The sequence below is a fragment of the Populus alba genome, chromosome 5 (assembly GCF_005239225.2).
Source record: "Populus alba chromosome 5, ASM523922v2, whole genome shotgun sequence".
NCBI lineage: Eukaryota > Viridiplantae > Streptophyta > Magnoliopsida > Malpighiales > Salicaceae > Populus > Populus alba.
In genome coordinates, this window is record NC_133288.1 from 1,165,339 (window position 1) to 1,175,677 (window position 10,339).

General features: G+C 33.9%; 1 protein-coding gene across 1 annotated transcript; it reads right to left on the reverse strand.

Moving 5' to 3' along the window:
* Nucleotides 1-4,643: 4,643 nt before the first annotated feature.
* Nucleotides 4,644-9,145, reverse strand: LOC118033572 (cuscuta receptor 1-like). Its single transcript, XM_035038580.2, has 5 exons — nt 8,765-9,145; nt 8,483-8,641; nt 8,024-8,158; nt 7,750-7,896; nt 4,644-7,183 (listed from the first exon to the last, which is right to left on the reverse strand). The coding sequence occupies exons 1-5, from the start codon at nt 9,138-9,140 to the stop codon at nt 4,941-4,943; spliced, it is 3,060 nt and encodes a 1,019-aa protein (XP_034894471.2). The 5' UTR covers nt 9,141-9,145; the 3' UTR covers nt 4,644-4,940.
* Between the last annotated feature and the right edge of the window lie 1,194 nt (nt 9,146-10,339).

Sequence of the window (10,339 nt, forward strand, 5' to 3'; positions counted from 1 at the left end):
AGTGACTAGAATACTAGGTGGCGACTCTCATTCTACTTTTTCACTGCTAAGAGACAAAAAATTCCTTGTCTCTCCATTTTTGCTGGAATAGATACAGTTGCACCTAATGAGGAGAGGTGGTGGGCGATCGTCGCGACGCCGTACACATGCGACACATGTAAAACAATTTCTATATATATAAAAGAAGGAAGAAGGAAGAAAATGCATTGCTTAAAACATGGATGTGTTTGAATGAAGAAATTTAGGACACCAATGACGTATATAGACAAAGTATGGCAAGAACGAGGGGGGGCAAAAACATTATCAATGGCTTGAAAAAACAAGACAATAAAATCATTAGTTTTGAGCTTCAGAAGACAATTTTAGCCATTTAATTTTGTCTTCAACTCGTTACAAAAAGCCTTGTCATTTGAGATTTCATGCTTGTAATGTTTCTGTTTTCAATTAGTATTACGCTTCCATCTGTCAGAATACTGTTGAACTTGACAAGAACTTTGAGCAAATTCCAATTTGATTTTTGTAGCGAATTATATCACTTAATTGTTTGCTTAGGCTTATTTTTAATGTTCAATGAAGTTTCACCAATCAGTCATCAAATTCTGTAAATGTTGCAGATGATTGCTAGGAATAAATCACAGTCATTAAATTTCTTCATTTTGGTCCTTAAATTTGTTTGCTATGCTGTAGTTCTTTATTTTTCGTGGATAAATTATTTGGTACAGAGTTCTAATTAATAGCCAAAAAAGAAAATAGCTCTGAAGATATCAGAACAACTGAAAAGAGAAGCAAATAATTGATAAGGTGGGAGAAAAGAATAGCAAAATGCATAGGCAAATTTCTACAGTATCAACTGACAATGTGGAAGAAGAGAATAGCAACCTGATAGATCATCTATGCGAGGTTTATGTGGTTTACGAACACCTGATTTGCAGAAGCTGGGGATAATGTTGAAACTCAAATACACTCCTATACAATGAAAGGTTTTCTTGAAAACTATCATAATTAAAGCATAAATTCAATGAAAACTAAATTTGCTGGAGGGGTTTCACAGATTTTGACCAGATTGAATTTCACGAGGCGTCTAGCGTGAATGAATTAGGGTTTTCTTCTAGCCTTGAAATTATAGAGGAATAGAGGAAAAAAAAAAAACTCATATTTTTCTGAAAAGTCTATAATTCAATAATCTAATCTTAAAACAATACTTCAATTGTTGAAATAAAAGTTTTAAACCGATCTAATTAAAAGAATTTAAGATTAAGTGTGAAAAATATAAAAAATACAAAATTATTTAGGAAAATAATTAAAATAGCAAAAATAGAATCTTTTGACCTAACTTTGAAAAGATCCTGTGGTGACGGAGTCTATAAAATTATCTAATAAAATTTAAGTATAATATAATAATTAAATTTAAAATTATAATTAAAGCATAAAATGTCGTGTACGCCGATGCTTGACTTGCGGTTTTCCTTTTTGATTTTTAAATACCAGAAAACGGTAATTTCCTTATAGAAACTGGTGGTCTCCTCGCGACCTTTTTTCTCAAATAACTGTTGTTAGAGCATGATTGAAGTTAGGATTTAACCCGTGTCAGAAACTTAATGACTCTCCTCACTAACAGTAATTTATTAAATATTTTTAATATACTTAGTTCATGTGAGGTTGTGTTTTCAAAATCTTCCGAGAAAAAAGGACTAAATGATGACACACACGACATTAATGCAAAAATAAAAGATAGCACTACTGGCCAAATTAAATTTCACGAGATGTATAAATTCAAACTAGGATTTTCCAGCCTTTAATACTCTATGGAGAAAAAAAACTCTAATATTTTTATAAAAAGCTTATAATTTAATAATCCAATCTTAAAACAATATTTCAATTGTTGATATAAAAAATTAAAACTGATCTAAGAAAACTAAGTGGAAAAAATAATAAAATATATTATTTTCAGAATATATTAACAATTTATTTCATGAACATGAATACAAAGAATAGACAGAGAGACACAGAGGAATCATTCACATTTGCACTTGAAAGAAGCCAACTGTATGCAAAGAGGGCCAAGAAGAACAAATGAATTAGTTTGCTGAAACAGACAATACAAACAAAAGGAGAAGAATGAGAAATCAGATGGGCAGTGTGATGGTATTTTCAGAACTATGGTTGTGCCTTTTGGAAGAGAATGTGCTTCTTCTCTGACCATTGTGTACAATTATGGTTGATGTTTCATCAGAATCAGAGAGCTGATTCTGCCTTCTCCCTTACAGCTTCCAAAAGAAAAGGTGAGAATGGGCTATTCTTGCTTTTGATATTTGAAATCATAACATGCTCCACTGATTGACTTTTGGTGTAACATTTTGATCCTCAAACTTCACTTGGCCGTAATTTCCTGATGATTTCTTTATGAGAAACAGGTTGTCTTCTCGCAATCCTTTTCCAAACAACCCCTGTTAGAGCATCATTAAAGTTTTGATTTGTACCATCATCAAAAAATGACTGTCATCATCATCACAACGTACTTCCATTTCAATTAATTCTTTATATTATCACGCAGCAGAACATAAAATAATGGGTGAAGATATTTTAGCTGATAATGGGTGAAGGGAAATTTTTTTCTAATTGAAAACGACTTGTCAGTTTTAGAAAATGCATGCAGGGCCCAGTTTAATTTCAATTTCTCATACTCTCGTTAATGCAAGTTTGGACAGCTTGGGGATGTGTCGTCCATCCGGTTTCCTTTTTTGATCGGGAGTCAATGGGATTAGTAATTGCCACTTCATCATCAAATCAAAATTAAAAATGTTAATGAACTCACAATTAATTGCCATTAAGCTCCATTGAGTGTAAACAATGAATTTATAAAATAGTCAAAAGTGGGATGTCGTGATTTCAACAATGCCGTTTCAGAAAATTAATAGTCATGATGAAAAGAAGACTACAGAATTGTTGAGTTGAAACGTGAACGTCGTGTTCTCCTGATCAATTGTATAGTGAAGATACAATTATGGAAGAAATTATGGCATGGTGGAAAACGATGCCACCCTAACAATCCAAGAGTTCAAATTTAACTTGAATAAAAGCATGATAATTTAGAGGAGAAAGGATCCAAGAACATCACGAAACAGGGGATTGTTCTGTTTTGTTATGTAACAATCTCAACAGCTAAGAGGTTAGATTGTAGGGTCTTAATTTCAAATGCAAGACTCTATTGACTCTCATCATTAAAGTAATAAAACCTTGTACATTTTTAAACAAGAGTTCAGAAATAAATCTAACATTGCCGAACAGCCTGTGAGCAAACCCAGATTTGGTGGAAGATAGAAATATGAAGAGAGAGCAAAAATTGATGGTCTCTTCTGCTTTTCATGGCCTACTTGTTTTGCATATAAGGTTCGGTCATCAAAGCTTCTCATTGGGTTTTAATTTCCTGAGTTAATTTCATCATGGCTGGACTTGAATATCTCTATATATACACTTAAGGCTGGATGAGCTTGTCTCTTTAGCAGGCCTTCTTAGGCTTTTGTTCTTTCAAACAATGTCAGCTCTAAGCCCATTATTTTACAGAAAATGTAAAATACACTTGTCATGGCTGATTGAAATCGTGGAAGAAAAAACTAGAGGAAAGATAACCGATTGACCCCCAACGAAGACCAATGCAGAGGAATTTCAAAGGGGAAAAAAGGTGGCGGCTTCATGATGCAGTTCATCTAAAGATAAACCTAATCTGAATTAATTGTTCGGTCTCCTTCAAAGCGAAATAACTTTGCCAGGTTTCCTCCCAGTGACATTACATTATTAAAGTTAAAAGCGCTGAAGCACAATTCAAAGACAATAAGTAGTATTAAACTTAACAAGCTAGTTCAATGGAGGAGAATGGTGTGCTGAAACACTATGATTTTCAAAAATATTGAAGCATATCAGATCCATGCTGCTGCATTCGCAAGAAACGAGCACCCATCAACAATGTGCTAAATGTCAATGCAGAGCTTTAAATCATCTACAGAGGCTCATGAAGAAAATAGGCATAAATGATAACAGATAACACGCCAGAGCACTCTACGTAAACTGATATCTTTAGAAAATTCAAAGGCATGAATGAAAAAGAAAAGCTAGAAATATCTAAGTCAGCTCTTAATTTGTAACAGTCCACAACTTCATGTTTGGTGTGTGCTGTAAACTATGCTCTCCACATAATCATGAGCTTCATCTGCAAAAAACCATTCACTTCTTGGGACAAGGGATCAAACAAATACAAACCTGTTGTTGGATTACATTCATAATTTATAGCAAGCCCTGGCTGCTGCTCGAAGGAAGTCCTTCAAGGAAAAAAATCAGGAACAAAAATGCTGAGAGGTCCATCTTGGAGGTCAGAAAGCTGGAGTTCTACTAGAAGAAGATACCTCTGGAGAGAGTAATAAAGGAAGCCCGAACTGCTTAGAGTTTTCTTACCGAAGCTTCAAGTTAAGATCATTTTCATTTCAATTTGGATGTAGAAATAATGATGGGATATGAAAATTAGGTTAGTTATATTTTGAAAAAGGGTATATATGAAAGTTAAATCCTCTGTTCAAATGAACAAAGGGCTCAACTTGAGCAAGAGTTAACAAGCTATCCTTCGAGGTCAATGGAACACTTATGCTGGAAAACTTATGGAAAGCATTCGCAATGAATTCATAAATCCCGTATTACAAGAAGCCAAGAATTGGTTGGTTGCTCAGCACAACATAACTGATACAAACAATTACTGATACAAGCACAAGGACAAACACAAGTCACATCGAAACAGAAAGGCTAAGCAACAAGAACACTTCCACAGATCACTTCTCACAGGCAAATTGCTAAACATGCAGTGAGCAACCATTGATTTGGAATGGACTGCTTCTCCACAGAGGATTACAACAAATTCAGAAAGCAGCCCACACGCTCCTGATAAGATCCAATCACCTTCTGAATCTGGACACCTTGGGAAAGTTTATAGCCAAAAAGCAGCAGTAAGTGTCAATGCATTCTTCAATGAAGTAAAACCATCTGCGTCGCCAATGCGGATATATGCACAGTGCTACTGCAATTGTCAACACCACAGTTATGTAACACGCACCAAAGCTGGCATAGAAACTGTCCATGTCTATGAAGCCACCATCTCCATTGAAATCGTTAGGCACTCTCGCGGATGGTGATTCTGTTTTGTCGCAACTGTTTTGCAATGGAGGTCCACAAAGAAGAGGATTCCCTTTATAACTGCTCTCATCAAAAGTAGTAAATTGATTTTTCATCTTCGGTGTTCTTCCTGACAAATTATTGTACGACACGTTGAAAACTTCTAGAAAGGTCAGTTCAACGAGCTGTTCTGGAATTCTCCCATTCAAGTTGTTGTGAGAAAGATCCAAGCTCTCTATCTGCTTCAGATTGGAGAAAGATGGAGGGATCAATCCAGTGAGATTATTTCGCGACAGATTTAGAGAGTATATCCCACTTAAGTTTCCCCATTCTTTCGGGATTTCTCCAGTGAATCTGTTACAAGAAAGGTCCATAACAGACATGAAACGAAGGATATCGCCTTCGTAAGTGTGGAAATTTTTCTTTGATGTAAGCTCTACAGCTATTTTTACACTGATCTCTGGCCACAAAATTTTGTCAAGAAGATAATAACCTTCGATCCCCAATTCTCTTCCCCCTATGGATGCAAATATTTCTTCCTCGATCCAATCATCTACTGACAACTTATCACCACTGTGGGCCAGAGTTTTTTCATATGATTCCGTAAAATTTAAATTGCTCAAACATGAGGGTAACGGGCCAGAAAAATTATTTTCTGAAAGATCCAATATGCTTAATTTCCTTAACAAGCATAACTGATGAGGAAGCATCCCATTGAATTGATTAGATTTGAGAACAAAAATGCTCAATTCCGAAAGGCTATCAATCCAATTTGGAATGGGCCCAGTTAAGTTGTTATCGCCGAGATCTAATGTCACCAACGAAGAGAGATTATAAAAATCATATGGTAGTGGACCGCTCAATCTATTTCCGTATAGGTGGACATAGTGTAAATCTGATGCATGGAAGCCCAACAGCAAAGACCCAGACAGATTGTTTTCAGAAAGATCTAAAAATTCAAGCCTAGAAGAATTGAAATATTCTATTGGAATGGTACCTTCAAACTGATTTATGGACAAGTCAATTCCCTGCAACAATAATGAAGAGTTTCCAATTCCCCTTGGAAGCATGCCTGACAAAAGATTGTTACTGATATCCAACCACAAAACTGGTGATGCAAGAGAAAAGGTACCGGATACTTGTCCTGCAAATTTGTTTCCATCGAGAAAGAGGTAAAGTAGGTTAGTCATGTTGAACACAGAGAGTGGTAATCGCCCTTTGAAATTGTTATTGGACAGCTTTAAAGACCACAAAAAGGAGCCTATTGTTGGCAAATTATGCTCAAGCAGTTCACAAGACATGTGATTGTTGGAAAGATCCAAGTATTCGAGAGAGCTAATATTCCCAAAACAAGGAGGAATACAACCTGTGAGGCTGTTGTTAGCCATCACGAAGTTTTTCAAACGTGGAAAAATCGAACATATGTTTCTTGCAATTTGACCATGTATGTTGTTGCCAGACATATCTACTGTATGAAGGTTGGGTGTTGGATGTTGTGGCAGCTGCAAAGGACCTAGAAATGAGGTGTCTCTCAAATATAGTCGATTTAACAATCTATTATTCTCAAACAGCCAAGATGGGAAAGGTTCTCCAACGAATTTGTTGTGGGATAGATCAACAAACACCAAATCATGTTGGCTATGCAGGAAGTTTGGAAATCCAGCCTCGAGTGGTTTTGAAGTACAGTTTGAAGCACTGAAGTAAAGAAGCTGGAGCTTGGGAGCTGAAGGTTGAAAACTGGGTGCAGCTATTAGCTCATTGTTATCGCATGTAATGAACTTGAGGTTAGAGAGGTTCATAAATGAACCAAATGATACTGGAACTTGAAAGTAGTTATTTGAAACTTTGAGGTATTCAAGCTGCGTAAGATGGGAAATGTGACTAAATGCAATATTCCCCTCCAATTGATTGTAAGATAAATCCAAGGATAGTAGAGATGATAGATTTCCAAAACAAGGAGGGAGTACGCCCTTTAGATTGTTTTCTGAGAGAAATAGTTGTTCAAGGTTCTTCAATTCACACCAGCCTGTAGAATATATCAATTATGTAATATATCAATAATATCTCGAATTGAAGAAAGTCCATGTGAAAGAAAAAGAAGAAAAGGTACGATGAAAATAGTGGTGGTACACAGTATCCATTCCTTTCAATATTGACTTAAATTCGTATCCTTAAGATTGTGTTTTTTGTCAAAAATGATAGATAGAGTGGAAGTATCCATTTTGAGTACTGTAATATAATCATCTGTTAAGCAGAAGGAAAACAGAGGAATGATTATGTTATTTCTTGCATGTGGAATCCTCCTACCATTATATATATACTTCCCCGCATGCATTACACGATTTATTACATTGTTAACTAACTCTAACCGTCTCTTAACAACTTCTAACACATGTCCATGCATCTGCCAGCTTCCCTAAATTTAAGATTGAGAAATTTTGGAGATTGAGAAACTCTATATTTTATCCTTTTCTATACTTAACATTAGGAGTAAATTTCTAGTTTAATAAAACATAGATATAACACAAATATCTAATGAACAACTGTTATTTGGATTTTAATACTCTTATAATTGTTCATTTGTAGAATTACCTTGAGCAGGTAGGGTGCTATTGAAGTCAACTCTGGTCAATGATAGGACTTTAAGAGTAGATAATGGTCCAATGATCCTAAGAAAGCTTGTTGGAAGAGAAGAATAATCGAGGAACACTTCTTCAAGGCTAGATGAATTACAGAACCCTGTGGCACAGATCATATAAATCCATTATATATATATATATATATATATATATATATATATATATATATATATATATATATATATATATATATCATGTTTTAGGCACCAAATTAAACTGTCACTAACCTTTCTCAACTTGTTTAAATTTACTACCACTAGCATATAAGGTCTTAAGGGAAGGCAACGCTCCCAATGACTCTATCAAAATGCTTTCCTTGAAGTCAGTTGATTTCAGATACAAGATTTCTAAATTCCTTAAACCTGTGATAAAGAGAACCATCAATAATAATTAAATAATTTATAATGTTACAAGACATAGCTTAAGTTTTTAAATTAAAATAATTTTTAATATAATATTAAAATTTTATTAATTAAATATTCACCTTCATTTATTTTTAAAAAATTAAACAAAAGTTAATAGTACTGTGTATATGTAAGTTTCAAATTATTTCACTTAAGAAAATGGAATTAATTATATAAAGCCTTTTTAAGGCTTCATCCAAACAACTTAAGGGTTAATACACATCTTATTATTAAACCTCACTAGAAAATGCTATGAGAGGTAAGAATGATTTACAACTTTACCATTGAGACTAGTTGATCCTGTGAATCTATTGCCTGATAGATATAGAGATTTGAGAGATGAAAAACCACTGAGAGATGATAAAATGCTATCGTTAAATTTATTGTAATCTAGATTAAGTTCCTTCAAATTTCTCAACCCTGAAGCTAGGACTTGAAAACCTGAAAGAAAATTGTCAGAAGCAAAGAAATTAGCATCCCAATATCCATAAAGATTCAATGTAAAGTTACTTGAAATATAACTAACTTTATGTGTTATCTAAAAAAAAATTGAAAGCATAGAACCTTGGTTCTTTAAGCCACCAACTAATTGGTTGTCGCTTAAGTCGAGAATCTCCAGTTCTTTGAAAGGCAGAAACAAAGACGCATTGAGATACAAGTCTTCGACTGCATTGAGACCATCATAATTTACAACAAAAAGATCTAGTTCGATCACTCGGTTTGTGGTGTTGTCACACACAACCCTAAGCCAGTTACAGCAATTAAAATGCTCTTTATCCCAACCTTCTAGCTGATAGGACCCAGCTGCACCTGCATGACTGAACCAAGCTTTTATCTCTAAGAGACTAATTCTCTCTTCCTCTAAACAACAATGGCACCGCTCGTTGACGAAGGCCAGTGCCATGAGCAGCATCCACACGCACATTTGCCTCATCTTCATATTAACTCTCCTACTTGACAAAATACAAAAGCAATCAAGCTGTCTCTTATATACAATTTTGTCCTCTTCATGCATTTGATCGGACAGTGACAGTTATCTGTATCATTGAATTTTCTATGCCGAATTAATTATCCAAGGGAGACTTCTTCCTTCAACTTGTTGTGTAAGCTACTTTGCTTTTTTCTTCATGGAATGAAGTGATTTGCCGATAGCTTCATCATCCACACTTTTTTTTCTTAGTAGACTTGTAGGCCTTGTTTGTTTACCGGAAAGTAGTTTTCGGGAAACCATTTTCCAAACTTTCCTGTATTTGTTTGTCATTAGGAAAGTTGGTCAACGGAAAACAATTTCCGGTCAGCGGAAAACACTTTCCGGTCAACGGAAAACACTTTCCAGTCAATTTTAGTAAAAAAAAAAAATTGACTTGGTTTTCAGGAAAGTGTTTTCCTTTTAGCTGTGTTTGTTTTCCGGAAAGTGATTTCCGGGAAAGCACTTTCCAAACTTTTTTGTGTTTGTTTGCCAGTAGGAAAGTTGGTCAATGGAAAACACTTTCCAATAAAAGGAAAATTTGGCTTGGTTTTCAGGAAAGTGTTTTCCTGAAAAATTTGAGGGGAAAACACTTTCCGGAAGTTGTGAAAAATTTAAAAATGTCATTATTTGCTGATTATATCAAATTTGATCCTCAAACTTTTGATTGCTATATATATTTTGTTTTGAATATTTATTTTTCAATTTCATCTCTTAAAATTTTATTTTTATATTAACTTTGGTCCTTATTTTTATAATTGCTATTTTTCTTTTTTCTTATCATTTTTTTTATTAAAATTTTTTATTTATCAAATTTGATCCTCATTCTTTTGATTGTTACTTATTTTATTTGAAATAATTTATGAAATGTTGATTATTATTATTTTAATTTCTTCATTTTTCATTTTTTTTTAATTTTTTAGATTTGATCCCTATTATTTTGATTATTATTTGTTTTATTTGAGATAATTTATGAAATTATATTTTTTTTTCAATTTCATTCTCATTCAACTTTTTAATTTGTAAGATTTGTTCCTCATTATTTTAATAAACTTGAGAAAAATAAAATATTAATAAGTTATTTTTCAGCTCATTTTCCATAACATAACCAAACACTGGAAAGTGTTTTCCAGTTCATTTTCCATAACACTACCAAACATCGGAAAATACTT